Here is a 21,864-nt window from a genome sequence, read left to right as displayed (position 1 = left end):
CAGAGACAACGTAACTTGAACAGTTATTGGCTCTAACACGACTGAAGATCAGTTGACATAAAGAAATTTTATTTGAATTGTTAGTAACCTAGGGAGTCCACTCACATCATCATTCATTATTTAGAGCCCCTAAGAAAATCCGTTTTAGTTGACAATTAAAGGTATTTGCACTAATCTTCAGTTGTCCCTTGGTTCCCAACTGAGCCCATTCCTGATGATGCCACACTCTTATGTCGACATGCAAAAAAGTTTGTAAGGACATTTCTGGAAATTACAGTTGATTGAAATGGTGCTTTGAAACCACAAATATTAACCGTAAAAGCCGTAATTTTTTCCCACCAAAATTTTAGTACAATATTTTACCAGTTTTTGCATATTTTTCTGTCAATTTTTGAATAATGTTGGACTAAACAGACATTGTGTTGCCACATGTAGGTGAAAACTTAAAATCATATATATTTGATAAGGAGTAATTTTGTTTTCGCATAAAAATTTTTAAAAATCTTCGACAGACTTGTCTGTGGAAGCACAAAGTTTCCTTTTTTGGTGAATTTCTGAAAAAAAATAGGTTTGAAACAAAGTCACCACATTTTGAATTTGAAAGATTACAAGGGTGTCTGTCTCTGAATGATCAAACATGCGAAAAAATATATTTCAATCATCGACAAAACATACTGGAATTTTTTTTACTCACATGGATTTCTACGAGCATGATCTGAAACAGATGCAATGTTATATATAGCGACTGCAACAAATTATGGGGTGTTGGATTCTAGCCCTGGAAATCTGGATTAGTGGTGTAACTTACCCTTCTGATCTATCACCAGACCATTAGGCCAGGATAACTCTCCTTGAGCAATCTTTTCTCTGCCTGATCCATCAAGTTTAGCTCGGTTTATGCTGGCTCCATTGGGGCTCCAGTCTGTCCAATACATGCGTCTTGAAAAACAAAACAAAACAAAACAAAACAGAGATGTGTTGAAAAGTCGTAGACATGCTTGTAATATTGTTGCGAGCTGACAGCATGACATTTTAAAAGGTGTCACTGACAACAACAGCCCTGAGTTGAGCTGGCTTCCGTCATAGGACTGATACAACAACTAAACTTGCCAGATCAAAGATCATGATGGAAAGTGAAAACAAACTCTCAATGAAACGCTGAGGACCACTCACCTGTCAGCAGTATCGATCATAATTGCCCTTGGCTTGTCCAGACCACTACTGATCACCGTTTGTCGTCCAGTTCCGTTCAGGTTTGCTCTCTCGATTTTTTGAGGACTACCAGCATCTGTCCAGTAGACGTGTCGGTTCACTATATCAAGGGCCAGACCATCAGGCACTGATGATAAAGACAAAGTCAGAAAACTTGTTTTTTGGATTGAATAGTGTGGACTAACACTGAGACTAACATTGAAATGCAAGTGTCTATGTTATGTCACTGTGATGTCTGACTGATTAAGTACCTTATGAAGGCTACCTACTGAAACACATGTAAATAATGTCTGAGGGACAGCTAATAGAGGTTGCTCATAGAAGAGCGCCCTCACCGACCACTTATGCTGAAAATTCATAAAGGAAGAAACGGGCCTGAGCAAAGATTGACACTTTCACGCTACAGTTCTGAATGGATAGCCCTTTGACACGACAGAGTCCCTAAATTTGCTGCTTGTCCTTCTAACTTCCCCTTGTTCTGCAAATACTTCAGACTATCCATTGAAAACTGGAGGACTGAACCAAATAATGGGTGTGACACGGGTTCACAGCGACTTTGTTAGGATTACCATAACCAATTTAATCTTAAAGCCTACAAGATGGACACTGCTCATTCGAAACCTAGGTAACTTCTTTTCACACGACTCTCACCTTCAACATTGTCAGCTATTATTTCTTTGCCTGATCCATCAATATTTGCCCTGTGTATTCTTCTCTGGTTGGCATCAGTCCAATACAGTTTGTTCTCCACAAAATCAAAGTCGATGGCCACCGGGTTGACCACTTCAGGGATGGGCAACGGAATGAATTTGTAAGTCCCGTCTTGAATGAAGTCAATGAGTACGATTTGTCCGGTGTCGGCTACCAGCAGAAAGTGATCCAATGTAGAGTCTGTTGTGTTGTAAGATAACAGACAAGATCAAATAATTTAAAATTACATGGGCTACGTATTAAACTTTATCCTGCCATATTCATATGTCACCATGTGAATCAGGTCAACTGGGTTAAAAACCACTGAGGCATAACATATCTAACATGTTGTATTTTACAGTAACGGCACCAATGATTTTGACGATGAGATACAGCTGGATATTGATACACTACCTAATTAGGTTTGTCAGTTTGCTCTCAAATTTACCCTTTAGTGGTCAACTTTTACAACTTTGCGCCAACATCAGACAGACTAAAACAGCAGGTGACGCAGCAAGATGTCTGTAAACTAATTTACTATGTAGTATTTTATATCTTTACAGCAGCTATCAGTTTCAATGGTGACACACACAGAGACTGGTTGCCAAGTTTTACAAGCAGTTCAAATTCACGGAGAGGTGGTAAAAGAACGACCTTACTGCAAATTTAGACTCAGAGGACAGTGTTCTTTGTAGTTGAATATCAATAAAGTTCATGACTTCTAACAAAATCTAAAACTAACAACACAAATCGATCTGCTTGTAAAACTTGGCAACCAGTCTCTGTGTGTGTCACCATTGAAACTGATAGCTGCTGTAAAGATATAAACATACTACATAGTAAATTAGTTTACAGACATCTTGCTGCGTCACCTGCTGTTTTAGTCTGTCTGATGTTGGCGCAAAGTTGTAAAAGTTGACCACTAAAAGGGTAAATTTGAGAGCAAACTGACAAACCTAATTAGGTAGTGTATCAATATCCAGCTGTATCTCATCGTCAAAATCATTGGTGCCGTTACTGTAACAAAAAAACCTTGAACATTTGAAAGCTCCTGAAAAAATAGATTTGGAAAACATGAGTTTTGCTGACTAAACAAACCCCTATAACATATTGTGCCAAGGAGGTGAGATGACATCGTACATATATTGCTTTTTACCGACTTTGCAGATGGGGAAGTGATGGGCCTGGTAGGATTTGGGTTCATTAAACTACTTGTCACAGGTTAGATGATCATTTCACAGATGTGAAGACAGAACAACTCTGCTGCTGTAATAGCATATAGACAAAGGACAAAATTCACCTATACACAGTGTGTGGAACTGAAATTATAACCATATATAACCATGTGGGTAAACAAGGATTATATATATATATATATATATATATATATATATATATATATATATATATATATATATATATATATATATATATATATATATATATATATAATATATATATATATATATATATATATATATATATATATGGAAGACCTCCCACACAGACAGACACAGTCCCATTATGTGGAAGATTTCAAGTGCTTGAAGGAGGATCTGGCTTCTAACAGATGAGTATTTGTCCCAACTACGCTGTTGAAAATTCTCATACACATTATTGTGACTAACCTAATGCACAGAGTTTGTCAAGGTCTGTTTCGTTACTCCAGAAGCCATCCCTCTGGCACTTTAAGAGCTGATCAGTGTTTGGTTTGAAGTACTCATTGCAAACAAATTTACAAGACTTTCCAGCTGTATTCTCACAATCGTCTACAACTCTACCATGGACGAATGATGTTGGACATCGCAAAACTAAAGAGAGGAAAAAAATACAAGGAAGTATATATGTTAAGGAAAATCATGGTATTAAACTGTACTCATCAGTCTTTACTCAAGTAATTTACTTTTATGAATTTTTTCAAAATGGTGTCATTGTAAAGTGCATTGAGATTTTTCTGAACAATGCAATACCCTGTATGATAAAAGATAACTTACTTACCAGTTATGGTAGTTCACTCTCAAAAGTGAGAGACTTAAAACATTTGGTAAAACTTTCGTCAATGAAACTTTCAACCTTTTTTTGACTAAATCTAGAAACATAGGGCCAAAGTCCCTGAAGCTACTATAGACATAGATACAAAATTAAGTATTTCCTGACTGTATGAAATTATCTCACTAAGGTCATCCTGGGGACCTGTAAACCAAATATTAAAGCTGTCTGACCAGTGGTTTTGAAAAAACAAGCGACCCAACAGTTGACAGAGCTCTGCTGTGTTATGTAGAGAATAACTTTTTGTGACACATGTATTGATGAAGAAGGTGGATATCTTTGATAGCTCATTTCAGGATGGCCTGACCAAAAATGGCAAAATTAGCTGCAAAAATACAAAATTGATGATTTCATCATAATTTCAATATATTACATTAAGATAAAGCCTAGGAACCTGCATACCAAATATCAAAGCTATCAGATGAGTAACTTTTGAGAAACAAACATTTTGACCAAAAATGGCAAAAATTAACCTAAAAATACAAAAATTAAAGATTTCATCAAATTTCAATATATCACACTAAGACAACCCCTAGGAACCTGTATACCAAATATCAAAGGCATCAGACAAGTAGCTTTTGAGAAAGAAATATTTTGACCAAAAATGGCAAAAATTGCACCAAAATTACAAAATTGCAGATTTCGTCATATATTCCATATGTCATATTTAGTTCATCTGTAGGAACCTGTTTACCAAATATCAAAACTGTCAGATGAGCAGTTTTGATGAAATAGAGTTTTGACCAAAAATGACAAAAAAATTCCTTAAAAATACAGATTTCCATATTTCATCACAATTTGAACAAATCCGAGTTGTGTTATCCCTAGGGACCTGTATACCAAATAACAAAGCTGGCTGACCAGCGGTTATGAAGAAGAAGATTTTTTACCAAAAACACCTTTTTTGGCACTAATTTGCATATTTTCAACAATTTCAAAAAAATAAAAAAATAGGTTTCTCAAAATCATATTTTTCATCTACACAACAAATATCAAATCAGTAAGTACTGCGGTTCTCAAGATATTTGAGTGGACGGACATCTCACAAATGGACATACATACATACATACATACATACAGACTGACGGCGGACGCCGGACGGATACCCATCCCAATAGCTTCTACAGACTATAGTCTATAGTAGCTAATAAAAATTGGGGGTAATCGTGCAATGGTTGGGACAAGACAAACAAATTACCTAGCATTTACTGATATCGGAAATTCAAAATGGCCATCATCATTGTGTTAACTATGTGGAGGAAAAAATAAAATTCTTGATTTGACAAACTAAGACAGTGAAAACTTTCATTACTCCAAAGCTTCAAAATGAGCCCAAACAAGGGGTAGATCAACAAGGCATTGTAAAAATTTGACAGTCTAGTCAGAAATATGCCTCCCCAAGGCGCATTCATTCTATCTAACAGTTCTACTTACCTGAGTCACACTGCTGGCTGACACGGTTTCCCTCCGCTTGGCACACACACTCAGCACCATGAGGAGTTGGCAAACACAGCTGAGAGCAACCACCATTGTCCAGATCACAAACACCTGGTGGAAAGACACGAATGAACTAATTACAACAAATAGGACCAGGTTTAAAATGAAAAGTTAGGTCTGAGAAAATGATATCCAATGGTGTTCGGCTGACCACAGCTCATACAAACAGTGTCATTTTCTTTGAAATTGTTATAGTCCATGTCATGTTAAAACTGGGAATTTAATGATGCTTCTGCCTTATTCCACGTGTTAACATTGTTGATAGTGTGGTTGATAAGTTTTTAAGTGTGGTCAAAAAAATCAACAGACACACAAGATTGACATACATACATACCGGTACATACATACATACATACATACATAGACATGTATACATACATACATGTATAATGTATACATAAATGTATACATACATACGTACATACATACATACATGTATACTGTATACATACATACATGTATACATAGATACATAGATACATACATACATACATAGGATACATAGCATATATCGTCAAAAATGTACATAAACATAAGCACGCACGCACACACACACACACACACACACACACACACACACACACACACACACACTATAACAGATGCTAGACCTAACACGTTTATTTGAAATAAAAGGAGATAAAACATTTTAAGTTTCTTGATGAAGCCTAAGTTTTGTTACCAGTGTCAGTAGGTTGAAGACTCTTGTCATAAAACTTGAGAGCATCAAGACCATCAACTCCCAGGGAACGTGTATGTTTCTTCTCTTCCTTGTTGAGAATGACGATCCACTCGTTATTTCGTTCCGCTACATAGAAGAAATCCTGGGGGGTGGGCAGAGTGACAGCCAAACAAAAGAAAACACACCGTTAAAATGTGGTCACTTTTTTTAGAAAAATACCGCAATTATACGGTGTCGCTCACATTTGATCAGAATTGGTACATACCAGTATGGGTACGAAAGATCAACAATAAATGTTGTTTCTGTCTGTTCAGTGCAGGAAAATGCTACGTTGATGTTATGACAATGACTTCTGCACAGTACAACCAGAAAAACAACAAGAATGACAGAAGTTTGACATACTGCTACAGTGAAATTGATGTTTTGATCAAAAAAAGGGCAAAAATTGTGCTAAAACAACAAATATTGAAATTTCACCACATTTTTTGCAAACAGCTTCTCAGCTTGTCATAACATGATCTGCAACATTTAATTTCGCGAAATCTAACAGCAATATAAATCACTGGGCCATAAGTAGTTACAGCATGCAATCTTATTTGCGTTAGTGATATGGATGTACATTGTATCCTCAGACAGCGTCGAACTAAAAAAATTATAAATCTGAAAATTTACTTTGTAAAAAAAATTAGCATAGCTTTTCTCATTTGGAAAATTTTTTTTTTTTGAAATTTACAGTTGTCAAAAAAAATGTTCACAATTTCATTGTGACCACCCCCTCCCATGATCTAATGGTCCGTCCCTTAGTTTGAGCAGGTCTGTTAATATGTAACAGTCCATAACACATGACAGGAAATGACTACAGGTCAGTGGAGTATCCTGTTTCAGCCATTGGCATGCGACCACTCATGAACATTTGCAGAATTTCCCTTTTTCTTACCTCATTTGCACATTTTTGACACTGATGTGTTCATTTGAACAAATTCACATCTCAACCCCTACATCTACCTGTACACCAATACTGAGACGGTAGCTTTGGCGGTATGGGCGCCTTTGTGTGTAACGGACATACATCCGCACATACCCACAAATATACAGACATAGACGCCACTCAGACTCATCATATAAGCTCTTTTTGGTATTTATATATAAAACCAAATATGAGCTAAAAATTGCTACAATTCCAGTTGTTTACGACAATTCATCTGTTCTCCCTCTTTACAAAAACTAATTGATCACACTGGTACTTGTTTCAGTTTTAACTGCTAACATACCGGTAAGTTCCTCTAGAGAGTCAATTTTGATAGAATCTTTACATATTGCGGCTATTTTTCTAGTAGCCCATTTCACACTCATTACTGAAATATGCATGGCAAGTTGAGAGATGTATTAAAGGCGGAGCCTCCCTTTTAAAGGTCGCAATGCTATGGCGGCGTTCATTGTGTAAGTGGACACCAAACAGGCAACACGCAGGTACATGCTCCTGAAAATGCCACTTTTTAGTTTTTTCCCACTGCAAAAATTTAGACAGACTGCCATGTGGCCAGCGCAAAGTTGCTGCCGATCGAACTCTGTTATATTAAAATTCTATCGCCCTTGGAAAACGATTTTTTAGGAGATTTGAGCGTTGGTGGTGGTGAATCAATGACCGTTGGCGATTTGAACCGACTGTCAATTAAACGCCTGTATAAACTCTGTTTGCAGGATTAGCAAAAGGTGACAAAAGGTTGAGATCAGTTTGTGTAATTAATGTTATAGAATCAAACATCGTACTGGTCAGGTATTTGACTGGGAGAAGAACTCCGCGAATGCGAAAAACTGGGATTGAAAATTGCGGCTTTAAGGCCATGCAAACAAGCATATATATAACAATGTACTTCAGTGATGTGATGTCTTGATTACATATTACATCATCTAACTCTTTATTCACTTAAATCAATGTTAGCAATCTTTTATGTACAGACAATTGAAGGCCGATGAGTGGATAACATATCAAACCAAAGGGAATTTGCAGAATGCTAGAGACAGTTTGATGAAAAGTTTTGGCTTCACCGTCCATTAAATTTGACTCAATTTGTGTACAATAACCCCCCTCAGTGAGGCAGGGGATAAACTCCTTTCACCAGTTGTGAACTATGACCCCTCAGTGACGATGAGGATAAACTCCCTTTACCAGTTGTGAACTATGACCCCTCAGTGAGGAAGAGGATAAACTCCCTTTACCAATTGTTAACTATGACCCCTCAGTGAGGCAGGGATAAACTCCTTTCACCAGTTGTGAACTATGACCCCTCAGTGACGATGAGGATAAACTCCCTTTACCAGTTGTGAACTATGACCCCTCAGTGAGGAAGAGAATAAACTCCCTTTACCAGTTGTGAACTATGACCCCTCAGTGACGATGAGGATAAACTCCCTTTACCAGTTGTGAACTATGACCCCTCAGTGAGGAAGAGGATAAACTCCCTTTACCAGTTGTGAACTATGACCCCTCAGTGAGGCAGGGGATAAACTCCTTCCACCAGTTGTGAACTATGACCCCTCAGAGAGGAAGGGGATAAACTCCTTTCACCAGTTGTGAACTATGACCCCTCAATGAGGATGAGGACAAACTCCCTTTACCAATTGTTAACTATGACCCCTCAGTGAGGAAGAGAATAAACTCCCTTTACCAGTTGTGAACAATGACCCCTCAGTGAGGAAGAGGATAAACTCCCTTTACCAATTGTGAACTATGACCCCTCAGTGAGGATGAGGATAAACTCCCTTTACCAATTGTTAACTATGACCCCTCAGTGAGGAAGAGGATAAACTCCCTTTACCAGTTGTGAACTATGACCCCTCAGTGAGGAAGAGGATAAACTCCCTTTACCAGTTGTGAACTATGACCCCTCAGTGAGGAAGAGGATAAACTCCCTTTACCAGTTGTGAACTATGACCCCTCAGTGAGGAAGAGGATAAACTCCCTTTACCAATTGTGAACTATGACCCCTCAGTGAGGAAGAGGATAAACTCCCTTTACCAATTGTGAACTATGACCCCTCAGTGAGGAAGAGGATAAACTCCCTTTACCAGTTGTGAACTATGACCCCTCAATGAGGAAGAGGATAAACTCCCTTTACCAGTTGTGAACTATGACCCCTCAGTGAGGAAGAGGATAAACTCCCTTTACCAGTTGTGAACTATGACCCCTCAATGAGGAAGAGGATAAACTCCCTTTACCAGTTGTGAATTATGACCCCTCAGTGAGGAAGAGGATAAACTCCCTTTACCAGTTGTGAACTATGACCCCTCAGTGAGGAAGAGGATAAACTCCCTTTACCAGTTGTGAACTATGACCCCTCAGTGAGGAAGAGGATAAACTCCCTTTACCAGTTGTGAACTATGACCCCTCAGTGAGGAAGAGGATAAACTCCCTTTACCAGTTGTGAACTATGACCCCTCAATGAGGAAGAGGATAACTCCCTTTACCAATTGTTAACTATAACCCTCAGTGAGGAAGAGGATAAACTCCCTTTACCAGTTGTGAACTATGACCCCTCAGTGAGGAAGAGGATAAACTCCCTTTACCAGTTGTGAACTATGACCCCTCAGTGAGGAAGAGGATAAACTCCCCTTTACCAGTTGTGAACTATGACCCCTCAGTGAGGAAGAGGATAAACTCCCTTTACAATTGTGAACTATGACCCTCAGTGAGGAAGAGGATAAAGTCCCTTTACCAATTGTGAACTATGACCCCTAAGTGAGGAAGAGGATAAACTCCCTTTACCAGTTGTGAACTATGACCCCTCAGTGAGGAAGAGGATAAACTCCCTTTACCAGTTGTGAACTATGACCCCTCAGTGAGGAAGAGGATAAACTCCCTTTACCAATTGTTAACTATGACTCCTCAGTGAGGAAGAGGATAAACTCCCTTTACCAGTTGTGAACTATGACCCCTCAGTGAGGAAGAGGATAAACTCCCTTTACCAATTGTGAACTATGACCCTAAGTGAGGAAGAGGATAAACTCCTTTCACCAGTTGTGAACTATGACCCTCAATGAGGATGAGGATAAACTCCCTTACCAATTGTTAACTATGACCCCTCAGTGAGGAAGAGGATAAACTCCTTCACCAGTTGTGAACTATGACCCCTCAGTGAGGAAGAGGATAAACTCCCTTTACCAGTTGTGAACTATGACCCTCAGTGAGGAAGAGGATAAACTCCCTTTACCAGTTGTGAACTATGACCCCTCAGTGAGGAAGAGGATAAACTCCCTTTACCAGTTGTGAACTATGACCCTCAATGAGGAAGAGGATAAACTCCTTTCACCAGTTGTGAACTATGACCCCTCAGTGAGGAAGAGGATAAACTCCTTTCACCAGTTGTGAACTATGACCCCTCAATGAGGAAGAGGATATACTCCTTTCATGACCCCTCAGTGAGGAAGAGGATAAACTCCCTTCACCAGTTGTGAATTATGACCCCTCAGTGAGGAAGAGGATAAACTCCCTTTACCAGTTGTGAACTTTGACCCCTCAATGAGGAAGAGGATAAACTCCTTTCATGACCCCTCAGTGAGGAAGAGGATAAACTCCCTTTACCAGTTGTGAACTATGACCCCTCAGTGACGATGAGGATAAACTCCCTTTACCAGTTGTGAACTATGACCCCTCAGTGAGGAAGAGGATAACTCCCTTCACCAGTTGTGAATTATGACCCCTCAATGAGGAAGAGGATAAACTCCTTTCACCAGTTGTGAACTATGACCCCTCAATGAGGAAGAGGATAAACTCCTTTCACCAGTTGTGAACTATGACCCTCAATGAGGAAGAGGATAAACTCCTTTCACCAGTTGTGAACTATGACCCCTCAATGAGGAAGAGGATAAACTCCCTTTACCAGTTGTGAACTATGACCCCTCAGTGACGATGAGGATAAACTCCCTTTACCAGTTGTGAACTATGACCCCTCAGTGAGGAAGAGGATAAACTCCTTTCACCAGTTGTGAACTATGACCCCTCAGTGAGGAAGGGGATAAACTCTCTTTACCAGTTGTGAACTATGACCCCTCAGTGAGGAAGAGGATAAACTCCCTTTACCAGTTGTGAACTATGACCCCTCAATGAGGAAGAGGATAAACTCCTTTACCAGTTGTGAACTATGACCCCTCAGTGAGGAAGAGGATAAACTCCCTTTACCAATTGTTAACTGTGACCCCTCACTGAGGAAGAGGATAAAATCTTTTACCAGTTGTGAACTATAACCCCTCAGTGAGGATGAGGATAAACTCCCTTTACCAATTGTTAACTATGACCCCTAAGTGAGGAAGAGGATAAACTCCCTTTACAAATTGTGAACTATGACCCCTCAGTGAGGAAGAGGATAAACTCTTTTACCTGGTAAGAAGTGATTCCACGATACAAGTGATCTGTTTGGCTATTCAGGAGTGGCCGTCTACCTTCACCTGTCAGTGAGATAGATTCTACGGTACCTGTTCCAATGTCAGACCAGTACAACCTGCGCAATATGAAAACATTCAATGCTTTTATTGATCACCACAAAAAATGTAATGTGACACTAGATTACAATCCTCAGAGAATCTTAAAACTGGATCAAGTTAGCTCTGCTAACATATTGGTCAGTTTCTGTATGCATCTGTGAACTTTCATTAAAGGGACAAAGTCAGCCATTTTTCATGAATTTTGTTTGATGCGAGATACTACTTATAATGTTTGACATGTCGAGAGTTACTGAATGAATGGGTGACCATGCATATTTGACCCCGGTTTAAGAAACAATAAACGAAACCATGGCGAAAATGAATTAATGGTCATGACCATTAATTCATTTTCGCCATGGTTTTTATGTTTCATGTCTAAAACCGGGGTTGAATATATGCATGATCACCCATTCATTATCTTTCAACATGTCAAACAGTATAAGTAGTATCTTGTATCAAACAAAGTTCATGAAAAATGGCCGACTTTGTCCCTTTAACGAGACAAAAACTTCATAAAACACTATTCACGTTACCACTATGACTCCTGTAATACCTGGTATCTTTATGGCTGTCTATGTAACAGCTGGTAATATACTGCAAACATATCATTTTAAAATGATCTTTTTCAAATTTGATTTCGTTCTTTCTTTTTCTTATTCTTTACTTGGGTGACTGAAGTACAAGGCAGGCTTACTTGTCATTGGCAAAGTCAATGGTCAAAGCAACTGGTTGAATAATGTTGGCTTGGACAAGGACGTCAGGGTTTCTGCCAGACATGTCGATTCTCTCAATGCGCGGATTTGCACCAGATTCAGCCCAGTACAGAACACTGAAAAGAGATTATTCATTTAGATTGATTTGTTGGTCATTCTCAGCGGGATACACTGTAATGTAAAGTACACAGAGAGACACTGTTATTGGACTTCAAAGAGTATGGCCACGAAAGGAATACTGTCCTGAATGAACTGACATAGAGCAGGTGCACAAATCATGCAATATTGCAACTAATGTGAACAAGCACAGACATATACACAGACAATACACACACAGACACATACACACTGGGAGAGAACAAGAGAAAAAGAGTGGAAACTGAAAGACAGACAAGACATACAGACAGACAGACAGACACATACACACTGGGAGAGAACAAGAGAGAAAGAGTGGAAACTGAAAGACAGACAAGACATACAGACAGACAGACAGACACATACACACTGGGAGAGAACAAGAGAGAAAGAGTGGAAACTGAAAGACAGACAAGACATACAGACAGACAGACAGACACATACACACTGGGAGAGAACAAGAGATAAAGAGTGGAAACTGAAAGACAGACAAGACATACAGACACACACACACACCCTAGGACCCCTCTACACACATGGAGACATCACACTACACTGAATCACTGTCATAACACCATCAAAACAACTGTATTTATAACTATTACCCTTTCTTGGGATAGGTTACTACAGCCATGGGCTTGTCAATGCTATCTCCTTCAAGGACGACAAACTGGTAGTCCCCATTCAGTTTGGCAACACTGATGTGTTTTTCTGCAATGTCTGTCCAGAATATGTTATTGGATAACCAGTCCACAGCAATCCCTGGAAACAGAATGGCAGGAATGGTTGGTACAATATTCTATGAATTATGATTTTCCATATGCAAATATTTGTTGACACATCCTTAACCCTTTGAGTGGTGTAATTTTTTCTCACCAAAATTTGAGTGCTACATTTTACCAATTTTTATGAAATTTGCGGTATTTTTTTGATAATTTTGGACCGAATAGACGTAAAATTTCATTGTCTACAGTTTCTTATCAAAATTTGGGCAAAAATCTGAAAAAAAATTGACTGGGTTACATTTTCTAAAGGCAACAAAGATTGACTTTGGCACTCAAAGGGTTGAACTCTTACTCACACAACTATCCATGTTTCATTGTTATGTAAATGGTACATTTGTGAAGACACACACTTTTCAACATTTTATGGTGACGACTGCAATCTTTGCTTTCTTTGGAAGAAATAATCTAACAATTCCCTTTTGTAATCAAGAGTATTGGGCAGAGATCACTGTTCAAATTTTTGAATTTGAGAAGAACATATTTGATACTTTAAATTCAAAAAGATTATACCTGAAGAAATTCAATCTTAACGTTTTCCGAGACAAAAAATAGGAACTAAACTCTCCCTGGAAGCTTTACAGTAGAATGCACACTTGGGACAGATATTTGGATTCTCTGATTGTTACAACATTATTTTGGTGTACCCGTTAAATATGGAAGGTCATTTTAAAGCTCTTGGAGTCAAAAAAAATTTCACCATCTTAGCCTTTTGAAAATCTACAATTTGATTTTCCAAAAAGAGTTAACAGAGGGATGGTGCCCATTTTGAATTTCAAATATCAGTAAACGTTAGGTTTTTTTTCAGAACTCAAATTTGCTTGGTGACACTGATTTCTATTTTTGATTTTGAACTGGAGAGGTTTAAGTCTTTCATTTTCAGGGTGCATACTACCTTAACATGACTCCACAGAAAGCATGAACTGAACAAGGTTTACGTAAGATTTATAAGGTTCACAAGAGTTATAAGATTTATGTCAATTTTAAGATTTTGAAAATCTGAAAATTTGTTACCAAGTGCACTCTACTTCAAATATAATTACTAAATATTCTACCTTAAAACTAACCTGTGACATTTCCAGCCAGAATCAGCTTGACTGGATCTCCACCCTCCTCAAGACTGAATGTCTTGATGTAGCTATCCCTCTTGTCAAAGAAAAACAGCTTCTCGTCGTATGCGTCATAATCAAATGTTGCAACGCTGGCGTTGAGGAAGCAGTTGTACGGCTGGGAGTCGGTGATGGCGATATCAGCCACATTGGCTGGCAGCTGGCAGATTCCATCCGTGTCGGCAAAGAACAACTGCATTTGTGCAATGTGCGAGGTTTCTGTAAGAAACAAGAAAGATACCGTTCTTTGATTGTTATTGAAGTTTCAAATTTTCATTCTCTTCTCATGGCAGGGGTTAGCTCTTTCAAAAGTACAGAACACACAAAATTCACTGTGCTTGGTGAACAAATGCATACATTATCCATTTTTGCTAATCTTTGTTAATATAAATAATTTTGAGATTCACATTATCCATCAGTCTGCATAAACAGCTTTTGGTAGATTTGTTCACTGCCTGGAAAAATTATTTTTCCATAACATGTTGTCACTCTCAGAGAATCTTTCTGTACTTGCAACTATAAACTGACTTTTTATTCAAGAACATTCATTTTAGCAGAAACTCAGCCAGCCCAAAGACATCATTTTGATGACCGCAGACTTTTCAAATTTTTCACATCCATCAATTGGCTTTTATCTTTTTAGACAAATATCTGTTATCTGTGTTTTGTGACAGAGCAACTGACATTTCCATCTTTATCAAGAGGGTTGATATCTGAGCGCTACATGGCTGTTATGACATGTTGATACTTGCAGGGTCATGCTGTATTATGTGTATAAGTAACACATCTTGCTTTCGTTTTGATTCATTGACATGTGCACCATTGTAGGCCAGTCACTTTCCCATCTGCTGAGTCAGTAAAAAGCAGCATTGAGCCAAAATCTATTGTATTTTTACCTATTTGGCATGGTATTTTAAAGCAGATTTTTATGTTTTTGGGAGCTTTCAAATGTTCAAGTTTTTCTTAAAATACACTGCAATATATGGGACATGTTATGCCTCACTGGTGTCAAACATTTTGATCTTATGGTGACATTTGAACTTGACACGATGAAGGTTAAGTGGAGAGAACACACACACACATACACACACACACAGACATGTCTCAAACATGAGTGATTAACTTACGATTCTTGCAAGTACGGCCATCTTCAGCCAGTACATAACCAATGGAACACATACACCTGTGTCCCTCTGGGTCTCCAACACACAGCTGATCACATCCGCCATTGTCTGTAGCACAGGCAACTTCTTTACAAAAAAAAGATCATAACAAAAAATTACTCCTTGATAAACATTTATAATATTTCATATCTTTACCCGTTGCAATTTAAATGCTGGTTTATGTTTTTTTGAGAGTCAATCTTAAATTTTGAAAGACAACTAATCTTTATGCATCTTCTGTTTTTTCTAGCATGTCACAATCAACTCTCTCTCTCTCTCTCTCTCTCTCTCTCTCTCTCTCTCTCTCTCTCTCTCACACACACACACACACACACACACACACACACACAAACTGAAAGCTGGGCAAAACATCAAAAGTCAAAATTACAGAAACCTACACAACTAGCCATTCACATTTCCCTGGTAGCTGGCTTCTGTCCATCCTACAGCACAGGGGTATACAGATGCATAATATTACCAAGATTTCACCTGTCAAACAGTTTTTCCTGTGACAATTCATCACTCCCCCCCACCCCCCGAAAAAAACAAAACCTCCAAGAGAAAGTAAACATCTTACCATTTTCAGGAGTAGGCTGTTGAACTTGATCATACATGACAACACCATAAGGCTTGAACATGCCAGAGGGACGCAGATATCTTGTTTGTGTTAAGTTATTGCGGGGTACAATATCAATAGCACTGTTACCCCAGTCAGAGATGAAAAAGAAGTCCTATTGATAGACAAGAATAAAGACAACACTATTAGCTGGTCACAAATCTCTGACTATTGCTGTAAAGGCCGAGGACTTGATCCCAGGGATAAAGTTTGTTCTAGCCTGTAAGGGGAATATGGACGTGTCATAGCCTTTTGTTTTCCTTTGAAATCGCAATCTAGTGAGTACATTTCCTGGCAAGACAATCTGACACCTGACACAAGGCCCTTATCATTAACATCTCAAAGATAATGTCATATCAGCACCGCTCTTTAATATTGGTAAAATAATAAAAATTCATTAACATAACAATATTGTTATGCAAATTAGCCGCTATGCTTTCAGAAATTCTTAACTACATCAAATGACTGAAAAGTAACTATCTGAGATTTGTTGATTAATACAGATCAATTTTACAACATGGGCACCATGAATCATAAAAAACATGGCAAGCAGATATACAGGTGCATACACAGGATGGCATATCCCTGCCTTGTTGTGAATTTCATATTGATGTAAACTTGAGCTGACAACACAAATAGTTCTGAAAACCATTACTGTATCAAGCACTTGTATGTTTTTACCAGAGGGAAAAGATCAGGCTAATGTGCAGCATCTCAGAAGCTGTGATCCAATTGGTTGGCTGAATCTTACCTTTATCATTGAATTATACACAAGTTGCTGTAAATAGTGACAATCGACCAATCAGATATAACCTTCCGAGCCAGCTGCACACCAGCAGAAAAAATCTGCTTGTTTTTCAATCTTAAACGCAATGACATGCTTTATTGGAGGTACACATATCCAACAATTCCTAAATACTTACTTTGTCGAGGTCAAGGTCAAAGAAATGGCCAAATAGCTCAGTGCTTCCTACCACTCGAATCTTGTTTTTTTGAATGAGGCCGTTTGCTCCTTCCAAGTTTATTGAGTAAAGGTTGTCATTGCTGCTATCAGCCCAGTATAAGCTGAGAAAATAGAAAAGAAAGACATAGTTTGTTTCACCTCTCTGCAACAAGTATAACGTATCAAATTGTACTGTTTAAAAGACTGGGCATACAATTTCAGAGAAAGAAGAATCTAACTCCTTGAAGTTGTAAATTTCAGGCGTCATATTTGAATTACTATATACCTAAACCTGTTCACCCCCAATTCCATGTAAACAGGTCCACACTCCCATTGATAACCATGGGCAAGGGCCAAACCATTACTCTTTTGCCCTTAATTTGCATATATAAATACAGAGTAAAAGTGGCAGGTATAACCTTTTCACCATCATGGTTTGGTCCAAATCCATTGTTATCAATGGTGAGTGTGGACCTGTTTACAGGGAATCGGGGCTGAACTGTTTAATAGCCCTGTCTAATCATGGAGCATCAATAGAACCATAAAGCATGGGTGGTGTGCTAGTATTTACATGTACTTGGCCCTAAACTGAAACTCTGTGTGATTGGCAACATTAGATAAATGTGACAGAAATCCTCTGATGAGTCAATTTCTACCGTGATCATTATGTTCAAAAGGGACCTTTTCTTGTCACAATGTGTACTGCAGGGGAGATAAGTAGACGCAGTCATCATTTTGAATAAATTTCAAATTAGTTAGGGAGTCAACAAGTCTAGGGTTGTGGTTATGGATAGAGTGAACAGCTAGAGGCCCCTCAGAAAAACTCTTACTGTTCATATCAGAAGGTTTTGGCCCATTATCTTCACTCTCGTTACACTAGATATGTTACATTTGCAACAAAACTTCATTTTCAACGGTTTTTCCTCATCTTGGCTAAACTTGGAAGGTCAAGGCTAACAAGCAGGACCAGTCTTGACACAACTGCCCTGAATACCCATACTAGTTATTTTCCAAGTTAGAGGTGACTATATGAGCATACTTACTAGTTTTCTTCATAGTCTATTGTGAGTCCATTGGGCAATCCAATGACAGCACCATGGTAGGCTTCACTTACTAACACTACACGATTCTTGCCTGACAGAGTTGCCATTTCAATCTTGGAATTCTTGCCCCAATCACTCCAGTACAAGTGTCTACAAAAAGATCAATGCAGAATAAACAGTCAGGCATTGTGATTAATAAATATGTTTTGGGCTATGGTGTAAGGATCCATGCTTGACTGACCACTAGAGGGCGCCCAACATGTAGTTAGTTTGGCTACTCTATGTATGTAGTTGAAGAGGTTGCATTAGACTTGCTCCAGGTCTGTGAGCATATAAATATCAAAACGGAGAGAGTTAAAGGAATGAACTTCACAGACGGTCGCATCAGTGATAGACTGTTGCATAGATCATAGGGGTGAATGTGACGGTCCACAGACTTGTGAACCTTGCAGGGTTTGGGTTGCTATAAATAATTCATAATGACGTCAGGCTTGTAAGTATGCATGAAGGGTGGGCAAAGTTTCCTCTGGAGTTTGTGGAGGGACTGCGTTGCAACCACTGAATTACGTGCCATTATTCTTTATTACACTGATTACAGAAGTTTATTTTAAGAATGTTTGATGCAGTAGCTTTGCAACTCTTCTTTTTTAAATTGGGTAAATTATCAACGTGATTGAGTAGGACTGAAAATAATTTGGGCGCCCAATCCTGCATCTCTTCTATTCCATTTCAAGCTTTTGTGGTATCAAAAAATCCGTCAACCCAACCTGACGACAACATATGGTTCTTTCATGAAGAACTGATTAGGACGCGTGTGTTCGGGGATTAACACTCCAGATTTGTTCATGTTATTTCCTGGCTCCAGTCTGCATAGAATATGGGATAGAAACTAAAGCTGGACAGATGGTAGGTAGGTGTGTATTGGCGATCGTGTCATGCACAAATAATTCTGCATGAGGTGCCATGGATTCAGAGCAGGCATTGGGGTGGGAAGGAGGACATAGGTGCTGTTGACGTTGAAATTGTTGAAAATGGTAGTAGAAAGAGGAGGGAGGTACCATGAGGGGGAAAAGACACTACCTGTGAAGAATGCTTTCTAGAGATGATATGACATATAGCTCTAGAGGCGGAGGGGGAGCAGAATCTTGAGGGGAAGAAGGAAAGTCTGAACATGTGTCTGACAAAGAGAGAGGGGGGGGAAGATGAAAGAGCAAGGAAGAGTGACGGAAGTTCAAGAAGGAATAATAGAGTAGAATCTGAACAACAGAAGATGATCTACCGGGGAGAGTTTAGGAAAGCTGATGAGTTGCAGCAGAGGAGAGATAAAATAACACGGATATCACTTGAGTTTACAAGGATCTTTGGTAATACGAGTGGCAGGATTTGCCACGAACAAGGCCCATACACTCAAAGTCACTTATAATTCAAGGCCTTCCAGTTTTTCAATAATTTTGAAGAACCTTTGAGGTCAAAAATAGCTTTTTCCAGATATCATTTATTTGGATAAATCATTTTATATATAATTCAACATATGATTTTTATAAGATGACCAATCATTTAGTGATGTTTGCGATTCCTGGACTGTCCTTGACTCCATTTAATTTTCAAACACTTTTCAGGACCTTTTCAGGACCTTCCCAAGGGGCTTTAAAATTCCAGGACTTTCAAGGAGTAAACAGAAAAATTGAGATACGAAAAAAAACAAATGAATCAATTTACCCTGTGAGTGGATTGAGGGCAATTCCTCTTGGTTTGTCAAGGTCATGGCTGACAACACAATGATAGTAGGTGCCCTCATAGTCTGAAACCATGATCCAGTTGTACGCAGCGTCCGTCCAGTAGATTTTATTATTCAACCAATCAACAGCAATGCCTTCAACATAGTTTGAGGTACCATGAAAAACACCTGGAGAAAAGAAGTATACGATTAGTATTAATTGCATGGCATTTGAAACACTGGTATAGCTTTCTATTTTTATTTTCGCAGGATGTCAAATTATCCTCTGTGCATAAACAATTCTTTCGTACTACAAGCTATGTCAGTGATGTCTACGATGTGCTAACCTTTCAATGTAGAAAGCATCATGTAAATCAACTACTGACTGCCATTTTGAACAGCGCCCTCATCACTGCACACTACACAACTAACAGGCTGTTACAAAAAAGTATAGCCTCATGAAACCATTAATTTCTGTGCAGTATTGGCAAATATAGATCCAAGGATCAGTTTGTGATATTCATTTTGTGTTATTGTAACTTGCCATGAACACTATGTCACATTTTTTACATTAGTATCCACATTTGCAGTGTGACTTAGCATTATTATTTTTCCATTCCAATTTACAGTGTAATTTTACATCTGTTGGGAAGTGTAGAAAACAGATTACACATACTTCTCTGCGTGTACGACAAAACTACAATTTGAAATTGTCATAATGAAATGACACATACAGATGCAGCTTATGAGGTTTTCATACTGCTTTTCAAAACAAAAATTACAAATGTCACTTTCAACAAAAGAAAGATTGAGTATTTTAAATATACCGGTATATCCTCTAGCTCAGTGATGTGGCCTTCATGGGTTTCACATGACGTTCATTTTGACAGTGTATTTATTGCACAAGGATTTTCACGGCTTTGTCGGCATTTACATTGTGATTAAATGACAAATACCACTCTTACTTGTTAAGGTAGAAGGCACCTTGAGGACATACATGTATTAGGACCTTGGGGACGAATATTATGGCTATTCTTTTCTGATCTCACACTCTTTGGGGCTTGTCCAAAAGCTCCTGGAGTGAGAAAAATTTTCATAGTCTTAGTTTTCAAAAATCAAAAATTGTATTTTTCCCAATAGAGTTTACACAAGGATGGCGGCCATTTTGAATTTCAAATATTGGTAAATATCAGGTAATTTGTTTCTCTAGTAGCAAAATTTGCACGGTGACCCCTGGTTTTTATTAAAGTCTTTAAATTACAGGCGCATACTACGTTAAACCTTTTCCTGCCAAGTCCATATTTCACCACCAGGTCAAGATGGTTAAAATTAATGAAACACAACATATTCCATATGATGTATTTTAACATAATACTGTACATTTGAAGGCTGTTGAAAACATAATACTGTAAAGTTGATATTTTTTGGACAAAAGATGCTATAACATATTAAGCCAAGTGGGTGAAAATACGTCATGTTTTGGCTCAATACCGCTTTTTACTGACTTGGCTGATGGGGAAGTGATACAGTTATTACTGTCTGGCAGGAAAAGGGATAAATATGACATTTAAGGAAACAGTCAATGCATTAATAGCCATGAAACAGATAATTGAGAAATTCTTTTCTCTTGGGAACTAATTCATCTACTTCTGATCACATGGTGACAGAGATACTTCCATAAGAAAACATGCATATTTTGAACTATTCTGACTATCTACATGATCGCATTGATGTACTGCAATGAAAGTTGCTTAAAGCACTAAGAAATTTCGGTATCATTGATTAAGTTAACCTGTCCACCCTTAATCCCCTGTAAACAGCTCCTAAGTCATCATTAAACAATGGCTTTGGGCCAAACCATGGTGGTGAAAGGGTTTATACCACTGCAAACAAAACCCATATGAAGTTAATTCACACACACACAATGTCTCCAGTGTGTCCTTGAAGACAATTTTGATGCACTACAGAGTCAAATTCTGGTCTTTTCTGACTCCAGAAATCTGAATACCATTATTTGTACCAATAAGGTTGA

The 21,864-nt window shown here is 38.4% G+C and overlaps 1 protein-coding gene across 3 annotated transcripts in view; it reads right to left on the bottom strand.

Moving 5' to 3' along the window:
- The window catches only part of LOC139118940 (low-density lipoprotein receptor-related protein 6-like), an 85,013-nt gene that overhangs the window by 22,565 nt on the left and 40,584 nt on the right, over nt 1-21,864 (bottom strand). For all 3 annotated transcript variants that reach the window (XM_070682515.1, XM_070682516.1, XM_070682517.1), the window contains exons 3-17: nt 19,835-20,021; nt 18,116-18,265; nt 17,053-17,194; nt 16,091-16,244; nt 15,478-15,600; nt 14,309-14,569; nt 13,065-13,221; nt 12,306-12,440; nt 11,508-11,628; nt 6,131-6,272; nt 5,386-5,499; nt 3,531-3,713; nt 1,864-2,103; nt 1,174-1,339; nt 809-939 (exon numbers count right to left, since the gene is read on the bottom strand). In XM_070682515.1, the coding sequence (XP_070538616.1) occupies nt 809-939; nt 1,174-1,339; nt 1,864-2,103; nt 3,531-3,713; nt 5,386-5,499; nt 6,131-6,272; nt 11,508-11,628; nt 12,306-12,440; nt 13,065-13,221; nt 14,309-14,569; nt 15,478-15,600; nt 16,091-16,244; nt 17,053-17,194; nt 18,116-18,265; nt 19,835-20,021 (2,406 nt within the window). The remainder of the gene's footprint in view (nt 1-808; nt 940-1,173; nt 1,340-1,863; nt 2,104-3,530; nt 3,714-5,385; nt 5,500-6,130; nt 6,273-11,507; nt 11,629-12,305; nt 12,441-13,064; nt 13,222-14,308; nt 14,570-15,477; nt 15,601-16,090; nt 16,245-17,052; nt 17,195-18,115; nt 18,266-19,834; nt 20,022-21,864) is intronic.

The sequence above is a fragment of the Ptychodera flava genome, chromosome 19 (genome assembly GCF_041260155.1).
Source record: "Ptychodera flava strain L36383 chromosome 19, AS_Pfla_20210202, whole genome shotgun sequence".
Classification (NCBI taxonomy): Eukaryota; Metazoa; Hemichordata; class Enteropneusta; family Ptychoderidae; genus Ptychodera; species Ptychodera flava.
The sequence above is the reverse complement of the archived record's forward strand: the minus strand, read 5'-3'. Positions and strand labels throughout refer to the sequence as shown.